The sequence below is a fragment of the Muntiacus reevesi genome, chromosome 1 (assembly GCF_963930625.1).
Source record: "Muntiacus reevesi chromosome 1, mMunRee1.1, whole genome shotgun sequence".
Classification (NCBI taxonomy): domain Eukaryota; kingdom Metazoa; phylum Chordata; class Mammalia; order Artiodactyla; family Cervidae; genus Muntiacus; species Muntiacus reevesi.
The window spans coordinates 175,790,129-175,815,346 of record NC_089249.1 but is presented as its reverse complement, the minus strand read 5'-3'; the positions used below and the strand labels follow the sequence as shown (position 1 = coordinate 175,815,346).

The 25,218-nt window shown below is 49.1% G+C and overlaps 1 protein-coding gene across 2 annotated transcripts; it reads left to right on the top strand.

The window, feature by feature from the left end:
• Window positions 1–229: 229 nt before the first annotated feature.
• Window positions 230–24,427, top strand: ILKAP (ILK associated serine/threonine phosphatase). Of its 2 annotated transcripts, XM_065917167.1 has the most exons (12): window positions 230–377; window positions 7,484–7,549; window positions 8,012–8,068; window positions 10,945–11,064; window positions 12,335–12,461; window positions 13,541–13,647; window positions 13,988–14,081; window positions 14,367–14,454; window positions 15,801–15,922; window positions 22,092–22,211; window positions 23,716–23,797; window positions 24,180–24,427. In XM_065917167.1, the coding sequence occupies exons 1-12, from the start codon at window positions 323–325 to the stop codon at window positions 24,318–24,320; spliced, it is 1,179 nt and encodes a 392-aa protein (XP_065773239.1). In that variant the 5' UTR covers window positions 230–322; the 3' UTR covers window positions 24,321–24,427. The 2 variants fall into 2 exon arrangements, with proteins under 2 accessions (XP_065773239.1, XP_065773240.1); XM_065917168.1 differs by lacking the exon at window positions 7,484–7,549.
• Window positions 24,428–25,218: the final 791 nt, after the last annotated feature.

Genomic DNA, 25,218 nt, shown 5'->3' with positions numbered 1-25,218 from the left:
GGAGCCCAGGACAGGCGCGCGCGGGGAACATGGCGCCGTCGGCCTCACTGTCAGCAAGCCAGCCGGGTTACCAGCTTGCTCTCGCGGCGGAAGCGAAGCCAGTGCGCTTGCGCGCCGTCGCCCCGCCCCCGTCCCGCCCGCACGCAGGCCTCTGGGGCGGCAGGGCCATGCCGCGCGCCGATTGGTGGCGTTCCGGGCCCGCCCTCGGGTGATTGACGGCTCCCGGGCCGCCGCCGCCGCCGCCCGGCAGCCGCCGCAGGGTGTGGAGCCCGCCGCCGGTCGCGGGCTGCGCGTCTGCCGCAGCCGCTGCCCAGCCTCCGTCATGGACCTGTTCGGGGACCTGCCGGAGCCCGAGCGCTCGCCGCGGCCGGCTGCTGGTAAGCGGGCGGCCGCCGGGCTGGTGAGGGCCAGCAGGGCGGGCGGGCGGACGCGCGGGAGGGCGAGCGCGGCCTGCACCGGCGCGGGGAGCCGGGCCTCCGCCATGTTCGCTGCGCAGGAGGAAAGGCCGCGCGCGGCCCGGCGCCCTTTGTGCGCGGCCGCTTTTCCCTCACGGGAGCCCCGCGCCGCCGGCCTGCGTCCGGGCCGCCCGCCTGGGCAGCTCGTGGTCCCGGGCGCTCTCCCGGTTCGGCGTTTCCTGTGCTTTGTGTTCTGTGTGTACCCCGGCGATCGAGGTGGTCCCGGCTCGGCTGCTCGTGATTCTGAAGCTCAGAAGAGAGGATTCGTTCTCTCTGCGTCCTCCGATCTTGTCTCAAGGCTCGGAGTAGTTGTTGTTGTTCCCTCTGGGCCCCGGAAGTCCCCTCTCCCCAAAGGGAAGCCCATTCGCCCGGGTCCGCTCCCCAGCCCTGGCTGCCCCCTGACCTCGGCCGCCGTGCGCGTCCCGGAGGCCGCTGGTCGGAGCTCCGCGGGGTAGCCGTGCGGGGACCACCACGCCTGGTCCTCTGTCGGGCGGGTTATTACCGCGCCCAGGCTGAATTTGGCAAGACCTGTTCACGTTTTCAGGTGCAACACATTCAGCTGGATGCTGTGGTTTAGGACTTTTTTTTTTTTTTTAATTTCCTAGTCTAACTCGGTGGCAGGAAACGTGGAAAACTCTTCAGAACACTTTTCACATTCCAGGCCCAGCTCAGCCCCACTCAGCTTGCAAGCCCGGAAGGTGGGGCCCGGCCTCTGTGTTACGAAATCCGCAGCGGATTTTGTTGGACAGTCCCGGAGGGGGTCTGGAGACCCTGGTTCGGCAACTGCTGTTGTCCTAGGGGCAAACGAAGGTGACTGACACCCAGCGTTTGCTTTCTTTCAGAGAAGCCGAATTCTGAATGCGAGTGGTTGACATCGAAAAGGGACAAAGTTAATGACTGGGAGTTGCTGAGTGCCCCGGGAAAGGGGTGTCTGTGATCCGTGAACGGAGAGTTGGTTGGGAGGTGGTGCTGGACTCGGGCTTCCAAAGATGGATAGACTTGTAATTTGCAGAGATTCTAGGCAAGGGAACAGTGTGCTTTTGGGGGAACGTTTGGTTCTCCGGTTTGCCTGCGCATGCAACGTGGAGAAGTAGTGCGACCTGCGACTTGGATCCGTGAAGAAGGCTCCCAAGAAGGAGTTGTTCTGCCCTCCGTAGGCTTGGATTCTGGCGTGTCACATGTGGACGCCAGGCCAGTCTTAGGAGGCCGTTAGTCACAATAACGGCACTGTTAATTTTCCCAGCAGAGCATCTCATTTTGTGGATTGTTCCCTAGATTTCTTTTCTGGATTGTTCTCGTTGTGGGTGAAAACTCTGGCTTGTCTATGCAGTCTTTTTTACTCTGTTGGTGGAGGATAACTTCTGTCTGAATGTGTTTGGGGCAGAGTTTGCATTTGCAGATGCACCTGTATGCCTGTCATTTTCTTTAATTGCCATCACTTTCTATCTGAAATTAATTCGGGTTCACTCAGGCGGAAGGGACCCCTGAATGATACAAAAGTTGATGATTCTTTAGGTTGGTGCCTGGAAGGACATACCCAACCCTGGCTGAGACGACAGGGTGGCCGAGGTGCTGCGTGGTGTTTAAACCCGGGCTCCCTCAGGAGTGGATCAGTGACCCGCCTCCGGTCTGTGAGGAGGGTGCTGGCACTGTCACAGGCTCTCCTTGACCGAGTGTGTTTTCTGTAATAGCTTTAAAGGCAAAGAAGGCATGCTTTCTGAATTTGTTGATAACAGACGCTGAGAGGGATAAGTACTAAAGTGAGTACAAAATCAGAACCCAAAGTTATCTTGATAGGCATTTAGTTAAAACCAGTAAGATTAAACTTAACAGGTTAAAAAAAAGTCATTTGAACAAGAATAGAAACTGATTTTATGATTTTGTAAAATAAAAGTACGTTGATTTTTGAAAATTCAAATGTCAAAAAAATAAATGTCATACTTTTTGTTTCTGAAAAATTGTTGATAACATTGAATCTAGAGTGAAGGAGAGGAAAGTGAAGTTGGCTTCTTGAAGCAGATGGAGAGAGGAGGCTAGATTGCCACAGTCAGAGCCCTTGAAGGATGTGCAGGTGTCACAAATTTCTGAGCTAATGCGGGCACAGTAAAAAGACCTAATCATTCTCACAGTCCCCCAGCAGAGTTGTTTGGGGCATGTACTCAGACTGGTTTCAAATCCTCATTCTGCCCTTACTGTCTTCTGTGGCTGTTCCTGCATCTGAAGAATTAGTGTTGCATCCTGCTGTTACCCACAGGTTAGAGAGAGTGAGTACTGTGTGGAGGGGAGAGCAGAGGCTCTGTGCTCAGTACTGATGGATGCTAGTGCTTTGTAGATGTTACTCTGTGAGTTAACTTTCACAGCTGTTCAAAAGGGGGGGAAATGCACTCTCAAATGGATTCTGTCAAAACGCCCAGTGTCCAAAGGGAAGAAGTATCCGCTCCTGATCATGTCAAGTGTATTCTATTTGTTGTTTTGATTTTTGGTTTGAACGTCACATCTAATGTTCCTACACCAAGCCTCTTACTTTTTATGATTTGAAGAAAAACGTGGAAAGAATACAATAAATGTTTTCAGATTTTGAGCTGAATTAAGGGTTTTCATCCCAACCCTTAACAGGTTTTGCTTGCTGGGTGAAATTAAGTTTCTAATGTACAGTATACATACTTACTTAAAAGAGGATGTGTATTTGTTTGTATCAGATGGAGATGGAATTTCTTTGGTTGTTCGGTCTCTAAGTCATGTCGGACTCTTTGCAATATAGTCATTAAAATGCCGATTGATGTCTTTGAAGATTGATAGCTTATATTTGGTAGTCTGAACAAGTTAAAGGTGTCTTGGTTTAAAGTCATTTGTGTAGTAATCTGACTTCAGTTTTATAGGGTGGTTCTTTCACTACACCAGTACACTTTAAAACTGATGGTCTGCTGTCGACGACTAAATAAATACTTGCTTTGCAAGGCACCCTCAAAATATTTCTTTTTATGCAATTGGAGATTGAAATATAAAATAAAGGCTAAGATATTAGAAAAAACTTGCACTAATTGTAAAACTTCAGGGTTAGTAAGAAAAAACTTAAGTCATAAAAAAATTAAAATAGATTTAGCTATGTAAAAGTAAAAAGTTTTTGCAGCCAAAGTAGCACAAAGGCAAAAGACAAACTGAGAGAAAATAGTTGTGGTACCGTTACTAAAGGTCACTGCCCCTGGTAAGGGAAAGGCTCAGACAAGTTAACAGGAAAAAGAGGTGACCCATTAGAAAAATGGTCAAAGGATGTATCCTGACAGTTTACAGAGAAATGCAGGTGATCCATCGATGGGAATTGGTGCTAGCTTCCTCAGTCACTGGGAAGGAATAGCAGGTCACTGGTGTACCATGTTTTTCACTTGTCAGATTTAAAAATTGTCACGATGGTAATGAGTATTCAGAGAAATGGACATTCTCACAAAGTATGTTGAGAGTGAAAGTTACCACAACTTTTTTTGGAACACATTTTGACATTTGTCAAATTTCTTTGTTTACTTTCTTACTAGCAATCTGGCAGATAAAATGAGCCTATAAGTTCCGGGTTGTTCATTATGGCATTATTTGTCATGTAATAAACCAGAATCACCCCGCATGCCCATCAGTAAAGGACCCGGACAAGGGAGTGGCAGTACTTCCTGTATATTGTAGGATAGTGGGGGACTGTTGGAAAGAATCCTTAGACCCAGTGTGCTGGTCTGGAGCGTGCACTGATGGCTTACATGAACAGTGATATAGGTAGAGTATTGTATATAATGATGGCAGTGGCTCATGGTAGAGAATCTGCCTGCAGTGCAGGAGCCTCAGGAAACACAGGTTCGATCCCTGGGTTGAGACGATCCTCGGGAGGAGGAAATGGCAACCCACTCCAATATTCTTGCCTGGAGAATCCCATGGACAGAGGAGCCTGATGGGCTACAGTCCATGGGGTTGCAGAGTTGGACACGACTAAAGTGACTTAGCAGTAACAGCATTGTATATAGCGTACTTACACCTTTTAAAAATTAAAATGAACATCTACGATTCAGTTCATGAGCATAAAGGGAAATGGAAAGTATACACTAAGGTGTTATTCTGGTGGGGATAGATGGAGCAGTGGGCCTTTTTCTAATACATCTGTGGTATTTGGAAAACATACACAGTTGTCTGTCACTCTCTGCAGGGGATCGGGTCTGGAGTCCTCTTCAGATCCCAGATCCGAGGATGCTTAAGTCACTTATATAAAATGGTGTAGTACAGTTGACCCTTTGTATCCATGGATGAGGAGGTCAACTGTATTGCATTTATAGGTAAAAATTCAGGTGCAAGAAGCAAGTTAGGCAAAATATTTAAGGTTTCTGTTGCTATGTTATAAGTAGCAACTTTTTGCTAACCTGAAAATGATCAAGAGTATTTTTGTCAGCATAATATGTAACTTTCAGTAGACTTAGCTTCAGAATGTAAATAACTTAAAAAAAAAAATCAGATGAGATTAAGTGTCATGGAAAACCTGTTTTCTGTCTTGTTTCTTTCTTTATGAGAGTTCTTGTATTTAGAACTCAGGGACCACTTCTAAAGGTAAGGTCAAAGTCACACTTGGTCCAGTGATTGCAGCCCCAGATACTTCGAATTACTTATTTATTCAACACAGAATGTAAGGTTCTGACTAACCAGAAGTTCCCTTTATAGCATCTGTGATGTACAGATTGTTTTTAAAGAATCCAGATGCAAACTATTTTAACTTTGATCCTTATGATGATGCAAAAAGGTACTCCAGAGATCTTATAGAGCCTTAGGCTTATCTTTGGGGGGTTGTATAAAAGTTAAATGATCCTTGTGAAGTTCCTGTAACAGCGAGGAGGCAGTATAACACCTCACAAAGAGCATGTGCTAGGAAAGCAGGCTATCTGCGTTTCAACCTCCATTTCTCACTGGCTCTTCTCTTGGACAGTTACTTAAGCAAGTGCATCAGTTTCCTCATCAGTAAGTAACCATAATAATAGTACCCACCTCATAAGATTATTATAAGAATTCAATCCATGAAAATATGTAGAGCACTAGAGTAGTTCTTGACAGGCAGTGAACGTTAATTATCATTTGCATAAGCCATTCTCAGTTGTGGCTAACAAAACTCTGAGATGATCTCACTGTGTTTAATTGCAGTACCACTCAGAATATTCTAGAGTGATAGAGAGCAGTTGAGGTTCACTCCATTCAGCAGGGGAAGAGAGGCTGTTCTCTGGGGCTGGTGGTAGGTTTGAGGCACTCTCTTAACTAACTTGTCAACAAAGGAGAGCAGCCGGGCTAGTGCTGAGCTGGAAACCCTGTTATGAGGAATGCTTGCCAGGACCGAAAATGTTTTACCTGGGTAAAAGAGGATTCCCCCCATTGGACACTGGATTTGGAAAGACCTGGTGTAGAGAGGTAGTTTAATTCAGAAATTAAAATCTGGCCCTGCATAAGTGGAGGGTTGGTTGCTCTTCGGGTCGGCCTCCTCCCAGCAATGTCCCTCTGTCCCAAGGTGCCTCGTGCTCTGAGCCCCCTGAATATAGTGCGACTGTTCTGGGTCATCCTGTTCAGTTTGAAGTCTGTTGAAATGGACATGATGATGCTTAGACTAGTATGGTTTGTGTTCCCTTTGGAAGTAGCCTGCTGAAATATTAGTGATTCTTGTAGGAGGAATAGTACAGTGAGTAAATGGTTATCCTAAATGCCTTTTAATGTTCTAATGCTGTTTTTGGAATACTTCCCATAGAGTATGTCACTTGTGAGAAAAGTGAAACTACTTGTAATTACTTAATGTCTTTATGCCAATCCTAAGGGAGAAAACTATAATTTAACGGAATAACTATTTCCTGTTTGTGTTACGGGTATAAAGCAAAAGAGTTACTTTTTGTTAAATTAGGAATTTATCAGGTATTTAATGTACTTCTGACCTAAAGACTCCTAAAGAAATTTATTTCCTTGAAGTTTATAAATTTTGCTTAAAATTTTTAGTTTTTAAAAAAGTAGAGTTAAAAAAAAAATAAAATAAAAAAGTAGAGTTGATGCCTAGCTCGTTTCTAGGCAAAAAGACAGTATGGATGAAACTTTCAGAGCACACATGTTGAGGAGGTTTTTTTTGTTTGTTTTTTTTTTTTGAGTAGGTTTTTAAATGGGTGCATCTCTGTACTTGAGCTCTGAGGAACAAGATCAGTGTGTTCGATCTCAGAGAACGTGGACATCCACATCTTCATCTTTAGCCCGTTGTTTCCCCCACATTCCTGTGGGCTGGTTCGTATATTTCGTAACTTCAGTAGAAATTTTGAGGAAAGCTGGAGAAGGAATAATGATTAAATTTTATGTGGAAAGGGATAATTGAGTATAAAACATTTAAGGCAAGTACTTTTGTTAGGTAAATCTTTAGGTTTTTAAGTAGAAAGATTTCTTAGCTTTCTCCTGAGTTTATCTTGGAGTATCTGAAATTCTTCATTTTCTTCATAGATATTTATTGAATTGGGCTCTGTGCTGGAGATACCAGGTTAAGACAGATTCAGACCTCTCACCGTCTCTCTGCTTGTGTGTTTAAGATTCTGCTTGGTAATTAGTTCAGAGTGTTGTTGAAATAGGATTTTTTAAGATCGGTAGACCTTTGAAGAGTCCTTTATCGAGGTACCAAGATAGAATTATTGTTTTGCTCTAGAATCAGTTTTTTCTTCTCAGGATTCACTCTTAAAGAAAGGTTTTTTTAAATTTGTTCCTTTCAATACTGAAATTAGCAAGAAGAATACTTGTTTTCCTCAAAACACTCAGTAGCCCTTAAAATTCCTTTTGGATCATCCTTCATTGCTTGTATATTGACTATAACTGTTGGAAACAAATGTCCATATTAAATGACTGTTGAGAAAGTATTTTTGGAAACAGTTACTCTGTCCAACAGAGAGGAGAAGATTTTAATTTAATAGCTGCCTTATCTCAGAAGATCTCCCCCTTCGAGCCCCACCTGGCCAGTGTCCAAGTGCTCTCTAAGCAGGTGTTCCGTGTTCTAGGGAAAGAAGCTCAGAAAGGATCTCTGCTCTTTGATGGTCTCCCTCCGGCCAGCAGTACTGACTCAGGTACAGTCTCCAGGCTCTCCCAGGTGTGTGTCAACGTGTCATCCTGGGATTGTAGTTGTCTCAATCTTTTTCCCTTTCCCCCATTTTCAACACACAGATGTTTTAGGTGTTGGACTGTCTTAAGTTTTGAATCCATGGCATCAGGTAAGGCAGAAAAATCTGCTAGTTGCTAGCCCTGAGAAACTGCGTGAAGATATTGAGCAGTGTTCTCTGGTTCATCTGAGCGTCTATTTTACTAGTGAAATAAGACTGAACTCCAAGGCAGGTTTTCCGTCTCCTTTGAAATGATGAGACTTAAAGTAGGTTCAGGACGCTGTGTGCACAGTATGAGTTGCCACTGGATTGACACGAGAGTTTTGAGTTTATTTCAGTGACCTGTGTAGGTATCCTGGTGGGATGGATTCTGAAACTGGAGCCCCACCCTGGTTTTGTGGGCTCATTTGGTGTTTTGCTGTGTTTCAGGCTCTGGGGGACCTTTGCTTTTTGACGATCTCCCACCAGCCACCAGTGGCGATTCAGGTAAGTGGTAGGGAAGCTAGTCCAGTGTGCTGATGGAAATAACATATAATGTTTTACTCTTACATAAAGTGTATTTATTTATAGCTGTAAAAAGCCTTAGGATGACAAATCATAATACTACATAAGGTTTATTAAAACTAAATAGATACCGGAAATTCCCTGGCGGCCCAATGGTTAGGACTCAGTTCTTTCACTGCTAGGGTTCAGGTTTGACCCCTGGTTGGGGAACTAGGCTCCCGCCAAAACGAATAAACAAACAAACTAAACTCAGTAGATACCATCAGTTGGGAAGCAAAAAGTATACATAAATACTGCGTCACTTTTTGGTGATTATTTTCTACTCCTTGGAATTTTAAGAATTCAGTCGTTTATTTTGACCTTTGTTATTAAGGTTCTTTAAAAAAAAAAAATCTGAGTCTGTCATTCTAGTTTTGCCTTGTATTCCTGACAGATCCAGATGTATCCAGCAGAAAAGTATCTGAATATGTGAAGTGCTTTCCACATTTCACACTGAAAAAATATCTTCAGTATCCCTGATAAATTAGTCTTCTGTTTTATACCACTTAAAAAAGAGAAAGAATTTTGATCTTTAAATGAAGTTGGAATGACACTGCTTTACTGACTGGTACAAACCGTGTGCAGGAATTTGAATTCTTGAAGTTTAAGACCTTAGTTAATTAATTTCCAGCCAGTGCTTTTATGTTCGTTCTCAACATTCTTTTTGTTGATTTTATTTCATTTTTGTCAAGCCTATTAACACTGGCTCTACTCGTTTCTGTAAATGTTTAACTTTTCCTTTTACATCCCAATTGAACAGAAGGGGAAAACAGAGCAGATTCCTGTAGGTTGTCATACATGATGAGTCTGTTATTCCGTCTGAGGACTTCTCACATGGAACCTCCCCCAAAGGGGGGTGGGGGTGGCAGGGTGGATGCAGGCTGTCCTTTCTCATATGTGAGTATCTTCTAGTGTGAAAAAAACCTTCCTTATGTTGTCAGATAGAACTCTTACTGCTTTTCAGGTATATTTTTCTGTATTATTAATTAATTGCTACTAAATCATTGCAATTAGTCTAACCAAGCATGGATTAAATTAGTGTTTTTCCTATATTTGAGCTTCCCAGGTGGCACTAGTGGTAAAGAGCCCACCTGCCAATACAGGAGATGTAAGAGACGTGGGTTCCATCCCTGGGTCAGGAAGATCCCCTGGAGGAGGGCATGGCAACCCACTCCAGTATTCTTGCCTGGAGAATCCCATGGACAGAGGAGCCTGCCTGGATACAGTCCCTAGACTCACAAAGAGTCAGACATTACTGGAGTGACTTAGCACACACACATTTCTGTATTTAGAAAAAGTATCACAGTCATCTTTCACAAGAATTCTCAGATTTTCAGGCTCTGTCCATACAAAAAAATTACAGCATTCTCATACAGTTTACCCTAAAACCTTCCTAGTAAAGACAGCACTCTTAGTTATAGTGAAAGTTAAATGTGTGCAACTGGGGCTCTCAACAGATCTAGTTAAAGGAAGGAGGATTCAGGATAGTTATGTCTTAGCTATCCTCAGGGCAAAAGGCAATAAACTAATAGCAACTTAGAAGACTTCAGCACCATTATTAACAGGGTTTGTAGAATCCAATCTTGTATCCAATATTTAGGATTTCTTGAGAAGACATACTTTTCTTCTCAAGCAGGCAAGAGCCATTTACAAAAGTTGACTACATTCTAGGCCATAAAGTAAGTCCTAGTACAGAGTCAATATCATATGTAGACCACATTCTCTGATTACAGTGTAATTCACTTTGAAGGCAACAGCAGTTTAAAAAATTTCTCTGTTTTGCAATTTAAAAGAAAGGAAGTTTTTTTTCATACACATTTGGAAAACAAACAGTAAGTGGCAGGAGGCTAATGGCAAGACCATTGAGAGATCCATGGCATTGTCCCAGCTGGTTTGCCTCACCATGTTGGGTAGGGTGTGTGTGTTACACTGTTGCAGAAATCTGTCCTTTGCAAGTAACTGATTATTCTTGAAGGCAAGAATGTTTCCTTTCCCCCCTCAGTACTCAGAAAGTTCTGGCAAAGAGTAGTTGTATGAATAATAAATGGTTGTTTGCTTTTATACCTACATGCAGAGAATACTTAGGGCCATTCATTGGACACTTGATGGACCAGGGGCTGTGATGAAAGCTTTACACACGTGCTCCCCATCAGTTTTAAACAGCCTTCTGAGAGGACAGTTTTCTCCCTGTTACGGATGAAGAAGCTGAGGCCGGCAGGTCAAGTAACTTGCCTGGAGGGTACACCCCTTGTAAGGGGCAGAACTGAGACTTAAAACTAGACTTTGTCATTCCACAGTGCATACGCACTGCAGGTGCCCTTAGCTCTTAACTTTGACTAGACGTTCATCCCTTTGCACGTGGGAATGGCTTCAGCAGTAGTCTTCTGCCTTTCAGGATACAGACGGTTCTTAGAGCCTGATATTGGTCTCATTTTAAGTCTTTGTTGGTTTTTTTGAGTGGTTAAGGATGTTTCACTTTGCAAGTTTTGGAGAATGTATACGTAAGGGCTTGTGGATATAAAATACCATGTGTGTGCCATAGCCCCAAGGTATGAATGTGTTTTTGCCACTGAGAAGCTTCTCACATGTCCCCCCGAAGCCGTCTGAGCAGGGCCTGGATTTTAACGTGTGGTCCCCCACTGTGAGCACCCAGGATACTGCCCCACCCCTCAGAGTCATGGCCATGACCGCTGAGCCTCCCTCTCCCAGGCCTCACACGAATGTCCTTTCATCTCCGAGGGCTGGGAGGGGACCAGGTCTGCTCGGGACTTAACAGTCTATAGCTATGTTTCTGTCTGGTTTTTACTTTATATTTCCAGGTTCTCTTGACACTTCGATATCCCAGGTGGTAAAGAATGAAGGGAAAGGAGCAAAGAGGAAAACCTCTGATGAAGAGAAGAATGGCAGTGAAGAGCTTGTGGAAAAGAAAGTTTGTAAAGGTTTTCAGACAGTTTGAAAACAAATGTATTAGACTTCATGTTGTAAGCCAACCCAGAGCAAAATCAAGCTTAGCTTTCCAGTGATAGCACTTCCTTTATGTGTCTGTGTTTAAGAAGTGGATAGGGTTCCCTGTTTGCACACGGATTTCCAGGTTCACACGTGCTTCCTCACTCTTTGCTCTCCATGCGCTCCATCTCTTACTCACCTTCGGTCAGGTAGGAAACCTGCCTTAGTCCTTCAGGGGTTAGAGACAGGTTTACTCGGCTGTGGTTAGCGTATGGGCCCCCAGTCTCTCTCCAGCCACATGTCCTTGCCCTCCGCCTGTTGATTAGTACTTGGAATTCTGTGAAGAGCTCGTAGGCAGCGTCCCAAGAGATGACCTGAGGCTGGAAAGAGCAATTGAAATTTGTAGTCAGCTTTGTAAAGTGTCACAGTGCATGAGGAATAAGTGAGGAGTATCAGCTAGAGAGAAAGCTGACTTTCTGGGTTTTTACCGACTGCACCAGCCAAGCAAGCCACTTGGTCGCATGCCATAAGTGATCTCCGGCGGAGGCTGCGGGCTCCCACGGAGGTGTGATGTGAGGATGCAGGTTTCAGCGTAGCTTGTCACTGCCTGGAGCCTGAAGAGCGCTGTGCCTGCCAGCGGCCGCCCTTCAGGAAGGACATCTATCACTGACGTGGCTCTCAAGTGTCAGAATATGAGCTCCAACCAGCCATTAAAGAGAAATTTCTGCACCTCCAGTGGACTCCCTTTTTCCTTTTCCTTCCTCAGTTAAAGTAAAAGCAACTGATCTTTCCATTTGTTCAGTCTTCCAGCCTCAAGCATGGAAACACATATTTCCAATGTGTCCAACAGGGCAGTTGGGATAAACTACTTACTTGCATTTCTCTAAACTAGATTTTTCTGTCCTCATGAAATTATTGACAGACGAGATTTGCAAGGAGCTCCTTGCCCTGGTTCCAGTCTCACTTCTGTGGGGTGACAGCACATTCCTTGCTCTGGTGCTTTGACCAAGTGCTCTCTTTGGAGGAGCCGTTCTGTCCTGACTTGCTGTCGCCTGCTGTCTCCTCTCCGCTGCTCAGCCTTGCAGAGGCCGCCCTGATCAGCAGTGGTCTGTAGCAGACTTGCCTCCCGGGAGATGCCTGGCAGGGCAGCTCTCGAACACTGCTGGGTAGAACAGCCACAGTTCCCTCTCATTTGCTCTGGGACTAGGGCGTCTGGAGAGAAGGGCACAGTTTTGTATTGGCTTTGTGTTCTCCTTTCCATAGCCTCTTCGGTGATCTTCGACCTGAAAGGCTACGTGGCTGAGCGGAAGGGCGAGCGGGAGGAGATGCAGGACGCCCACGTCATCCTGAATGACATCACTGAGGAGTGCCGGCCCCCCTCCTCCCTCATGTGAGTGCCCTGCTCTGGCTGCCCGGGTGGTGTAGAAGTCTGTTCTGCCGCTGGTGCAGCCGTGAGTGGCATCAGGAGAGCTGGTGCAGTAGTGAGGGCCCAGAAGGAGACCAAGAAAGCGGAAGACAGACTGTGAAATCTCTCCTGCAGTTGCATAAAATTAAAGGGAAGGAAAAGGTATGGAGGAAGAGCCCTTGTCACCAAGAGCAGGAGTTGCTTGGAGTTGCTTTTAGAGCCAGGAGAGGGACTCTGGGGAAGCCTCGGGGGCACGTCTTTTGGGAACAGATTTAATTGGGGGACACCAAGCCATAACTAGTAGATGCTACACTGTAAGATTCTGAGTTATAAACCACATATGAGAGGCATATATATACATATATATCACATTATATATAATATTACATATTGGAATATATGTACACACATAATAGAATATCAGTCAGCCATTAAAAAAATAAAATCTGCTGTTGGCACCAACATGGATGGGCCTCAAGAATATGCTCAGCAAAATAAGTTTATTGTTTCATGACTCATGATGTCCCACATTGAGAAGGGATTCTAGAAACGTTTGAGGAAAAGAACAGCTCTGCAGAGTGTCATTTCTCACAGCATATTTGTTCTTTCCTTCCTGAAACAGTTTTAATGCTATTTATGTATGTGAGTTTTTTGGCCAACTTGAAAGGGGAATAGGAGTAGGAGTGGTGGGGTAGGCTTTAAGAATCTGATATCCATCAGAGTTTGAGTAGCAGTTCTGAAACTACCTGTCCTCTTACAGATGTTCTTGACTGTCTTGGATCAGTAATTTATCTGTGTTTATCTGTGTGTTGGTGTTTAAATCTGCTGTAAGTAGGAAACTAAATCTGCTTTAAATAGAAAAGAGTTCTGAATATTAGTGAAAAATCAGAGTTAACAGATCTTGATTTTTGAAGTAAGTGTGAGTTTTTAATTTTAAAATGTCATGGACGTTACTTCAGTATTGTCTCAGGTACTGTTATTGCTTGCTGTCCGAGTTAAAAGCTTTAATGGAGAGGAGTAATCTTTGCCTGAGGATCTTGCTGACTCTCAGTTCATTATTCCAGCACTCGGGTTTCATACTTTGCTGTTTTTGATGGACATGGAGGAATTCGAGCCTCAAAATTTGCCGCACAGAATTTGCATCAGAACTTAATCAGGAAATTTCCTAAAGGTGAGGCTCAGAACTCAATCGGTTCGCGTTCATCTCGGGGTTGGCCCTTTGTGCTGGTGAGTGAGACGTCACTGGCTTTAAAGAATCCTTGATCGAAAGAGCATGGCTTAGAGGGGCAGCGCCGAGGGGAGCGGGGGCTGTGCAGCGGGCCCACTGTGGAGCTGCTTGTGTCTGGGCGATGGCACCTCTTGTCTCTGTACTTGGGAGGTTACTAAGACCCCCACTTACAGTGGAGGAAGCACAGCTTGTTCTTGGTCATAATGCAGAAACACAGTGATGGTGGCGGGAGGATAATCTTCCTTCCTTAAGACTTTGTTTTCTTTCCTGCCCTCTGCAACAGGAGATGTAATCAGTGTAGAGAAAACCGTGAAAAGATGCCTTCTGGACACCTTCAAGCATACTGATGAAGAATTCCTTAAGCAAGCCTCAAGCCAGTAAGTGTAACCACATGAAGACCTGTGGTGGAGGGGGTGTGTTGTTTTCCTACACGCATCTCAGGCCTTCCAATACGGTTTAATGCTAATGCTTGTTGTCCAAAAAACTCCTAGCACCAAGTAAGCTCTTAAAGCTTAATGAAATCTGAATTTTTAAAAAAAACACGTATTAAAGAACCCGTCCATTTTAAAAGCAGGACACTTCCGTTTCAGCTCTGGAAGTTCAGTCTCAGAGTGCTGGCGCGTTGGTGGTGACTGTGTCTCTGATGTGTTTCCCCCCCCCAGGAAGCCAGCCTGGAAGGACGGGTCCACCGCCACGTGTGTTCTGGCCGTAGACAACACTCTGTACATCGCCAACCTTGGGGACAGTCGGGTATGTGGCTGTGGTGCGGCCCCCGAGACAGCAGCACTTCCGGGGGGGACTGTAGGCAGCACTGGTGAATAACCCCACGGTGGCGGGGTTGCTACAGGGGGCTCTGTTGCAGTTAAAAGTTCTGGGTCAGGGAATGGCCGCTAAACTGGAGGCGCTTTGTTCTGGGAAGACTTATACCCTGTCTGTCAAACAGGTACAGAGCTGTAAGTTGGAATTTAATTGGCCCTCAAGTAAAACTACTTATATTTAAACAACTATTTGTCTTCATTTCTTTGTCCTCAGATAGTAATGAATGAAAAGTATTAGCCCCTGCCTTTCCAAATTATATAATTTCAAAATAACAGCTGTGACTGGAAGAGTGCTTGGTGATGGGATGAATGTCCACTGAGCCCAGCACCAGGGCTGAGGGAGAAAACCCGGCTACTTCCCACGACGACAGCCTGCGTCACATCCCAGCTGTGGGGCTGACTCAGAGCCAGAGGGTGGGCTCCATAGGGCCTGTGTGGTCCCTGCTGCCTCCCCGGCCAGGAGTGGACGGTCGCCTCCCTTGCCGCCTGCTTGTCAGCCAGCCTCCTTGCCCGTGCAGTGGTCACGGACAGAGTGACCTTCCCACTCTTAAAGCATCTTCAGACACGGACATAGCCGCTCCCCACCCTGTTGCTTTTAGGGTGACTTGGGATATGGGGCACTGGGAGCCACGAGCATCCCAGATGAAAGCCCTGCCCCAGTGGGGTCTGTGTTGGGGTGACCCTTTACTGGTTCTCTCTGGTGGGACTGCCTCTTGTACACGGGCATTTGGACCAGAGGACTTAAAAATAGCACGTGTATGAATTAGCCCAGAAAGAGAGACTTTGGAGTCAGACGCAGTTTGAGTCCTGGCCCTGTTCTGTGACTCCAGGCCTGATGCTTCTCCTCTGGGCTTCAGGCTTCCCCCTCCGTAGAATAAGAGGTTTGTCCAGAAGTGACCACCCAGTAAACATGGTGATGGGAACACGCGGACATGTGCTTGCTCAGCCCACCAGGTGGGCCAGTGTAGACTCGGGGAATGGTAGCGCCTAAAGGGACCTCGGTGCTGTTTAGGGACCTCCCTTTCACGTCACAGGTGGGAAGACAGTGACCTGGTGAGGGGAGCAGGGGGCTGTGGTCACTCAGCAGTTCTCTTCCTTAGTGTTTGTGTGTGTGTGACACCACTTTGCCACTTGATCCTTCTGACGCTGGACCCTCTGAACTCAAGTTTGTCAGCAGGAGGCTGAATCTGAGAGTCAGTTGTTAACCGTGCTCTCCCCCTGGCAGCGTTGGCCGCTGGGCTTGTTCAGTTCACACCTGGTGTCCTCTTGTCATCCCAGGCAATCCTTTGTCGTTACAATGAGGAGAGTCAAAGACACGCAGCCTTGAGCCTCAGCAAGGAGCATAATCCGACCCAGTATGAAGAACGGATGAGAATACAGAAGGCCGGAGGGAACGTCAGGTACCGGAGGGTGGGAGGGGCCACTGTGGACGCGCAAGAGACCTCTGCGGGCGGGCACTCTGCTTTGTGCAGTCTTCAGCGCGATGAGACTGCCTGCGGTCTAGCTGGGTGAAGCGAAGTAGGTGGACACATGTTGTAGGAGTTCACGTATGTCCCAGTGGAAACAAACCACGTGTGCGAGAAACATGCCTCCCTACGTCTGCAAAAGGAGGATTCCTGTCTCTAATTCACATTCACCATTTGCATTTGCAGCATTTTCTGTGGTCCTAGGAACTCTCATGAAAACTACTGTTTGTCACAGCTGAATAAGCTACAGTTTGGGCAGTTTCTCCAGAGAGAAAATCTGAAGTGGTTAGGACAGTAGCATGAGCTGATCACCTCTGGGCTTCTGGGGAGCAACTTCTCAGGCCCAGGGGGCCGCTCTTGCCTGGCTTGGTCTGCCGCAGTTGTTTCATCTCTCGTGTTTACGTCTTTGAAGACTGTGCCAGCTCTAGTTTGTCATCTGCCATCTCTCAGGTAGTTAAGCAGGGCTAAGGATGCTGCATTAGGAATATCACCAGAGGTCTTTTCTGGTTCATCTTTCCGTTTGAGCCCTTTCAGACTTCGTTGCCTGTTGGAGACAAGGGAGACGTGAGATGCCAGTGTGAGACTGCAGCAGGAGGTGTCGGTTCTCTTCTGTCGTGTGCTTGGGGCAGTTTTTGTTGTCGCTCCAGGCTGTTTCTAGCCGGTGGTGCAGGGAGGGCTCGAGAGGAGTCAGAATTCTTAGGGTTGGTTAAAAAGCTCCAGGGTTAGTAAAAGGTGATTTTGGTCTGGGTTATGGCTGTCTGCGTGAGCAAAGACAGAATTACAGACGGGGTTCTGACCTTGGCCAGTGCCGTGACTGACTGAGCCCCCGTGACTGCTTGTGGGAATTAATGCCCAAGGATGTGACCCCAGCGCTGGTGTTAGTAGCATCACCTTTAAAATTCTGCATTTGCCCAAGCTCCTTGGAAAGATTTTGACATTAGCATTCCTATGGCTGAAAGTAAGATCAGCTGTATTGCATTTACTTCCTGTTTCCCAGTCCCCATTTATTAAGCACTATGTGGACTTAGGGTGTGCCCCTCAATTTGGAGACATGAGTGGGGGTGCTCAGAGACAGGAGGGGTGACTTGTTCCCGAGCAAAGGGCTGGGCTGTGGCCCACCTCCGGCCCAAGGCTGGGGCTGGCATGCTTTTACTTTTTGTCCATGCCCTCTCACTTTCATTATTAAGATTTTCAAACATGCAAAAAAAATTTTTAAATAGTAAGCATTTAAATATCTACTACCTAGATTATAATTAACATTTTGCCATATTTGCTTTGTCTGTGTATATGTGTGTGAATATGTGTGGCTGAACTGTTTAAAAGTTAGTTGCAGGCATAACATCTAAGAAAATAATCATTCCTTAGTTTGTGTTAGCTTATCTTAACATTCCATCTGTGCCCCATTTCCCCAGTTGTCCCCAGAGTGTCTATGTTGGACACCAGGGTCTGGTCAGCATTGGACTTGCGTATTTCCATGAAGAACCATCTCTGCTTTGCCTTGGATCATGTCCCTAGTCAGCCCTTGGATAGGGTCACCAGCACTGTTTTCTCATGGTGTCATTTGAGGCGCCTGTATGTTACGTCTCATAAAGCAGAATGTAGGTCTACAGGCTGCTTTAGATTCAGGTTACACATTTTCAGTAAACGTGGGGGATTTGTTGGGGAGTGCCAGGCGCTTCTGACTGCCCCCGTGTCAGTAGCCGTGTGCGATCACTGCTGGAGATGCGGGCTCCGTGCTGACCACCATGCGGTAGCAGATGGCTCTGGAGTGGAGGGCATGTTTCCGTGTGTGTCTGCCGGTAGTCTGGGGAGACCCACTCTGTCCCCTTGTGACTGCTGCCCGTCAGCCTTTCAGCTGCCACTTTTAGCACCCCTCGGTGATCTTGCATGAATCAGCCACTTCACAGCGCCAGCGAAGAGGACCACCGGCTTCTGGCTGCTCCTGCACGTGGTAGCAGGCAACCTGTTAGGAGAGGCTCTCCTTCGCAACAGGGGTTGAACCAGCTTCTCCCTGAAAGGGTGTGTGTTGAATTCTTCCATCACCATTTACAGAGTGGGAGCCATCCACTCCTGTGGAAACTGGTGTTTTTATTTCCCTTCTCCGCTTCTTCCATCCCCTTTCCTTGCTCCAGGAGTCACTGCAGGTGGGTTTCTGTACCCCGGGCGCTGACTCCAGCCGTAGAGGCAGGGTGTTCTTGCTGCTCACGTGCCCTTTGTGGGCCGCGGGAGGGAGCGCCTTCCACACGTCTGCCTGTCTTAAAACAGCTCCATGTGCTGGGGCTGCTGGCGTCAACTGCAGGTTCCTCAGTTCACGTTGTTCAGGACAGAACCAGGACACACACACACGTGTGCTCTCTGTAGCCTGTGAGCTTAGATTGCTACTTCTCATTCGAATTGAGCGTTTATAGGGCTTTCTCTTAACTTCTTTGAGTCAGTAGTTGTAGTGTCTTTTATCCTGAAAATCTTGGTTCCTGCTAACACCACATATTTATTTGCCAAAATAGCCTTTTGAAATTGAATTATCAACAGCATCACTGTTAATGAACATGAACTCCTTCTGACTCTCTTGTCTTCATCTGTGTCTCACTGAGGATATACCGAGTATTGTGTGTAAACACGGAATAATTATTTTCACTGCGGTTTTGTTACACTCGGCTTGTCATGATTATTAGTTTCATTTTGTTTTCAACTTCAGGGCTTTCTTACCTTCTATTAAGAAGCATTTACATGGCGAGATAGGAACCCTGGTGCACTGTTGGTGGGAATGTAAAATGGCACAGCCATTGTGGAACACGGCATGGCAGTTCCTTACAAATTAAAACTAGATCTACCATCACAACATTGCAAATCAGTACTTTAAAAAGAATAAAGATAAAAGTTACGTAGACCTGCCATGTGATCCAGCAGTTCCAGTTCTGGGTCTATATGTCCCAGAATTCAAAAGGGGATTTGAACAGATAGGCATGCACCCACGTGCATAGCATCACTTTTCACAATAACCACAAGGTGGAAGCAACCCAAGTGTCCATCGTTAGATGAAGAGAAAACAAAATACGGTCCCTCCATAAAATGGAAACACTGTACGTGGCCTTGTTGGTAGGAAATCCTATCACATGGATGAGCCCTGAGGGCATTTTGCTAAGTGAAGTGAGCCAGACAGAGAAGAGCAGACACTGCATGATTTCATTTATATGAGGCCCCCCAAGTGGTCAGAGTCGTCATCCGGACAGAAGGTAGGACAGGGTGGTGGGGGAGGGCAGCTGGTGGTTAGTGGTCACAGAGTCCTGGCGGGGGGATGGGAAGGCTTGGAGATGATGGTGGTGATGGTTGCACAAGAGTGTGGATGTACCTAATGCCACTCAACCGTTCGCTTAAAAGTGAAAATGAAGATGGCAAATATCATGTTACATATTTTTTCCATGATTTTAAACATGAAGAAAGCCTGCATTGACATGGTCAGCGATCTAAAATACAGAGCAGAGACATGCTTCCAGGTCTCGTTCTCTTCACCTCATCTCCTGAGTCTTCCCAGTGTGTCTTCTTACAGAGACACACATATCCACGCATGTGTTTTTATTTCCCTGCTTTGTTACACTGAAGGGTGTGGACTGTATGTGCAGTGCTTTACGCTGCTCAGGAGAATTCCTCAGAGAAAGTGAAGACAGCTTGATGTTTATTTTACGAGGAAGGGAAGCTTGCACCTGTAGCATCTGCTGTCAGGTCCAGACTGCTGTGTGTCTGAGACGGTCTCTGATGACAGGGAGATAGTTCTGGAATCATAGGTGCAGTCCTGCCCTGTAGCACCCACCCTGCTGATACTCCAGACCTTGGCATCTGCCATCCTGGGATGGTCAGAGGAAGATGGAGCTTCCACCTCCCAGCCTCAGCTTTGCAAGCCCAACCTCAGCTTTGCGAGCCCGTCGAGACCACAGTGTCCCTGGACTGGAGGCGCTGTAGTCAGAGCAGGTTCAGCGGGCAGCCAGGGTGTTGGTCTCTGTGGCCCTCTCCTGTTGTGAAGGATAAACCAGAACAAAACACCAGCAGAAGGTGCTGCAACCAGCGGGCTTTGGTGCCTGACGTGGCGCCAATAGGACAGCTGCTGTCTGACTAATGGGCGGACGGAAGGGAGACGGGAAGGACGCTGTGTGGAGCAAATTCGCAAGTGCTGGAGGGCAGGAGCCCCGGCCTGTGGACAGCAGGTCCCCAGGGAAGGCAGACTGGCTCGTGGGCTGGGACTTGAACACCCACCCCCTGCCCAGCACGGTGGTCTCAGGGGAGAACTTTGAGCACAGTGGGAGAAGAGCGGATTCTCGGCAGTTTGCCGGGGGAGAGGCCGATGCAGAGCGTGCAGCGTCCCGTGTTGCGTATGGGAAACTGGCTGTGTGTGGAGGGGCTGTCGAGGAGGCTTGGGGCGGGCGCAGTCCGTGACCCACGTGGCTGGTTCCGGGCAGCCCTTGCCGGGAGCGGCCCTGTTGGGCTCGCTGGGCACAGAGGGCAGGTGGTGTGGCTGTGCTCAGGCACAGCCTGAGCTGGCCTGGGCCGCTGCAGCCGGCTGGCGCCCGCACCACACACATCTCTTGCAGCCTGTTGCGCCGAGTGCAGGCAGAGCGGCAGCCAGCCCACCGGGTCGGCTTCGGAAGCGCGAGTGCGCTCCGAGTTGCCCTAGTGGTGCCGGGGTCTTCGGCCTGGCCACTGCGCGCAGTCTTGTTGAAACAAGCTGGGTCTGTGACTCGGGGGGAGGACATGCGCCCGGCTCCCCGGCCCTCACCCCAGAAGACGCACTCTGGTCCACGGGCTCCAAGCTGCCACCTCTGGCTGAGGGACCCCCACGCACTTCTTCACCCTCAGCTCTGCGCTGGCGCCCTTTGCTCCCTCTTGCTTTTTGTTTTGCTGTTTGTACCTGAGAAGATTGTTCAGCTGCTCACAGATACCAGCACAAGTCTTTGCTGCTGGTGATCTGGCGGTGGCCACCAGGAGGGTGACTCTGAGGGCCAGCGAAAGGCCGGGAGCCAGGCGGGATCCTGACTCCGTGAGCGGCCCCGACCTTGGCGGGCGGTTCCGGCCCCTGGGCGGGTGGCTCACTTCCAGGGCACGCTCCCTGTTGGGGAGCCCCAGTGGTGATGCGGCACCTCTGCACACAGCTCTGTGGTTGGCTGAGCTCTCTGGCGCCCCTTGTCGAGTGTGGCGTCTCCTCTGGCCTCACACTGAGAGCCCGGGTGCTGGGCGTTGGCGCTGCCTGAGGGGCAGAGCACGCACGCCACCAGGATTGTCCTTGGGAGCAGTGGGCATGGGGCTGCTTTCCCTACCGACGGAACTAACTGGCTATCTTAGGCCCTGCAGTCACTTTCCCCTCTTCTGAAAGTAGAATGAGTGAAGGTGTAGTGCTGCCCAGAATTCTCCTGTTTATATTTAAGTTATTAAATCATGTTCATACCCAAAGTAAAGAACACTTGCTTCTGAACCAAGGAATAGTCACTTTCAGGTATTTTCCAAATTAATTAGAGTGAAATGCAAAATATCCCTCTATCCCAGCTGTTTGTAACCCTGGTGACTTTAAAGTGAAAGTGAAAGTCGCTCGGTCGTGTCCAACTCCTTGCAACCCCATGGACTATACAGACCATGAAATTGTCCAGGTCAGAATACTGGAGTGGGTAGCCTTCCCCTTCTGCAGGGGATCTTCCCAACCCAGGGATCGAACCCAGGTGTTCCGCATCGCAGGCAGATTCCTTACCAAGTTATTCCTTCCCTGAGTTATCAGGGAAGCCCATGTGACTTTAAGGTAAAAACAAAACAGACAAAGCCAGGTCCACACCCAGTCAGGCTTGCCTCTGGGCTGTGGGCAGACCAGTGGGTCAGGCCTGGTGCGGCCCCGAGCCAGGTCGAGGGGGCGCTGCTGCCATATGTGCAGGGCAGCGGGCCGGTGATGACCCGGGGCAGGAAGGCTCTGCGCAGTGCCGCAGCGCTGTTACTGGCGACTGAGGGGTGTGGGTGCCACAGCTCACGCCCTTCGCCCTGTCCCACTTCTCTGCTTCTGAGGTCAGGGTCTGGGTCCTGGGCCCCTGGTCTGCCAGGTGGGGTCTGATGTGCCTACCCCTCGCTGCAGGGACGGGCGTGTCCTGGGCGTGCTGGAGGTGTCCCGCTCCATCGGGGACGGGCAGTACAAGCGCTGTGGGGTCACTTCGGTGCCGGACATCAGACGCTGCCAGCTGACCCCCAATGACAGGTAGGCTCTCCTGGGGCACGGGGTGGCCTCCTCTTTTTTCTCTTCCGACTTCTTCCAGCTTGCATACTGAACCTGGGGTGGCAAGCAGGCGGGCGGCCGTGTCCTAGGCACTGTGCTGGGCCCTCCAGGTGCAGGGATCAGTAACATCCCAATCTGCTCTCGTGGGCCCAGTCTGACTACACATGAACGCATGCACAGTCCTGTGTATCTTAGGGCTGCGGGCTGCTCCGGGAGCCTTCGGCCGTGGCGGGAGGGAGACACCCGTGTTGGGGACAGCAGGGCTTTCCCGCAGGGGACACACACCAGGGTGGTGAAGTGGGGCGGGGTGAAGGTGTGGCCGGCTGACGCCACAGTGGGGGTTGGGAAATGGTGGCAGGCACTTGGACAGGTTGCAGAGGCTTGCGTTCTCTGCTGAGCAGTCTAGGGTTTAGCTCATAATGGGAGAATCATGGGAGGTTTTTAAGTGGAGCCAAACTAGAAAGCGATCTCTTGTCCAGCCTCTGTTTCTGAGCTGCTTGAGAATAAGGCCCTGTGCCTGCGGGAGAAGGCCTCCGCAGGTCAGTGTGGAAGGAGGACGGGGCCCAGGGGCCTGTCAGGCACTGGCGCACCAGCCTGCATCGGGGGTGTGGGAGCTGAGGCGGCAGCGAGGGGCCAGGAGGCCAGTGCTGCCGGGGGCACCTTTCCGCACCTGCCTCAGCCCCTCGGGGCACGTTTCCACCTGCTCCTCCAGCTGCCCAGGTGACGCCTCGGGAGAGTCTTTTGTTGCCCCTTGAGACCAGGCCCCGTGTGGTCCCTGCTGTGGGAACCCCTCGCTTGCAGCAGAGCAGAACACCTCTCCGGGGTCTTTCACCTCAGCGGAAGGGGCTGGCGCTGCTCGGGCTGGGGCCCTGCCGGGTCCCAAGCACAAACCATGTGCCTGTAAATGCTTGCTGAGTGAGTGCCCAGTCAGAGGTGGAAAACCAGGACCTGGGTGTTAAAATGAGGAAAGAGGCGAGCAGGAGGACTGGAACTGTCCTGCCCCTCCGTCCCTGCTGGAGAGTCTCCCCTCGGCGGTTGGGGGGACTTTGAAAGGAACGGAGGCCTGTGCTCCAGCAGGGAAAGCGGAGGGCTGTCCCCCTTCACATGGGCAGTGAGCGCTGGACATTCCTCAAGTCCAAGCATCCGTCCAGTTTGGGAAATGGCCAGAGGCCTGTGTGGACCGACACTCACCATGTATTCACCGTCCCACCTGATGGATCTCACTCGGTGATGTTCCTGGAGTCTGTCTGAGAAACCGGGATTGGATTAATCCCTAACTTCTGGTGAACAGTGTAGTCTCAGCTTTGATATATACCGTCTCACCCAAAGTACTTTTTAAGTGGTTTTAACCTTGATCTCGTAGAAGTTAAATTGGTTTAAAAATGTGTAGCTTTTGAGGAGTTGGCCAAATATATTTCATCTCTATTGCCAGGCCATTTTGTAAAGTTTGTGCTAAAACCCATCTATGTTTTTCTCCATGTTGTAGGTTTATTTTGCTGGCCTGTGACGGCCTCTTCAAGGTCTTTACCCCAGAAGAAGCCGTGAACTTCATCTTGTCCTGCCTGGAGGTGAGCACTCGCACAAGTGGGTGGGTGCCTGTCGTTCCGGCTGCACTTGGGCTTCAGAGGAGAAATCCCAGGCCCCCTTCCTCCCCGTGTCCCCGTGGGGAGCGGGCCCCCTTCCTCCCCGTGTCCCCGTGGGGAGCGGGCCCCCTTCCTCCCGTGTCCCCGTGGGGAGCGGGCCCCCTTCCTCTCGTGTCCCTGTGGGGAGCGGGCCCCCTTCCTCCCGTGTCCCCGGGGGGAGTGGAGCTCCATCCAGGACACTCACCGCTCAGTTTCTCCCGCGCCCCCCCCCCCACAGGGACTGGGGGGCGGTCGTCCCTCGGGGGTGCATCTCGGGAGTGGTGGGACACAGGTCCCTGTTCACCAGCGCCCCTTCCCCACTCGGCAGGACGAGAAGATCCAGCGGCGGGAAGGGAAGCCCACCGTGGACGCCCGCTACGAGGCCGCCTGCAACAGGCTGGCCAACAAGGCGGTTCAGCGGGGCTCGGCGGACAACGTCACGGTGATGGTGGTGCGGATCGGGCTCTGAGCGGGCACGGCCCTGACTCCGAGGTTCGCTTTTGTGTTGTGCACATTATGTGTTTCGTGTACTCCTGTGGGATGCCCATGGCTGTAAATAAAGGTGTTTTTTCTAGACTTCTGAGTTATGTTTTGAGCAACACTTGACCTTTCAGAGGTTGTATTTCCTTTTGAACGTGTTTTGGGTCTTCCCTTGTTAAAGGCGTTACTGGCCTCTCGGATTGGCCAGTAGTCATGGCCGTGACTGCTCACCGCGCAGCGCTTTGTAGTTTAGGGCACCTTTCCCGTGCTGCCGTCCCCCGATAACTGGTGGGGAAAGTGGCATTTCACAAGGTGTTTGAGGCGGTGACTGGCTTAGACAGGCGAGCGCCGGAACCCAGGGCTGCTGGAGGCGCTGACTGCCTTCAGCCCTGCAGACGAAAATAAGGTGACAAAGCATTAGCGCAGCGTGAGCCCAGGCTCCGCCAGGAGGTCAGGCTGATGGCTGAGGCTGTCGCCCTGCAGTGCACTGCCCGCACCAGGCCCTCCAAAACACCCGAGTCCTGCTCATTTCCCGTCCTGTGATGACGGGCGCCATCTGGCTGCGCCGGTGTGGAACACGTGCGTCTCCAGGTCTGGGCAGTCCCGCTGCAGCCCCGTGTGGCCTGAGGTCTGGCCTCCTGGCTCGGGGGCACACACTGGGCCCTGGGCTGGGCTGAAGTTGGGCTTCACAGCAACACTCCTGTCCAAGATGCTAAAAACATGTGAGGAGCCTACCCAGAAAAACAAACTCGAAAATTCTTGTCACGCCCTTCACAGAGAGAGCAGGTATAGCTGGTGAGGCTCCTTAGTGAACCGGCCTTCAGGTCTTTTGTGTGAATGCTTGCCTCGGGATGATGTAAGATTCGGAAGGCTGGCTTTTGAAGCTG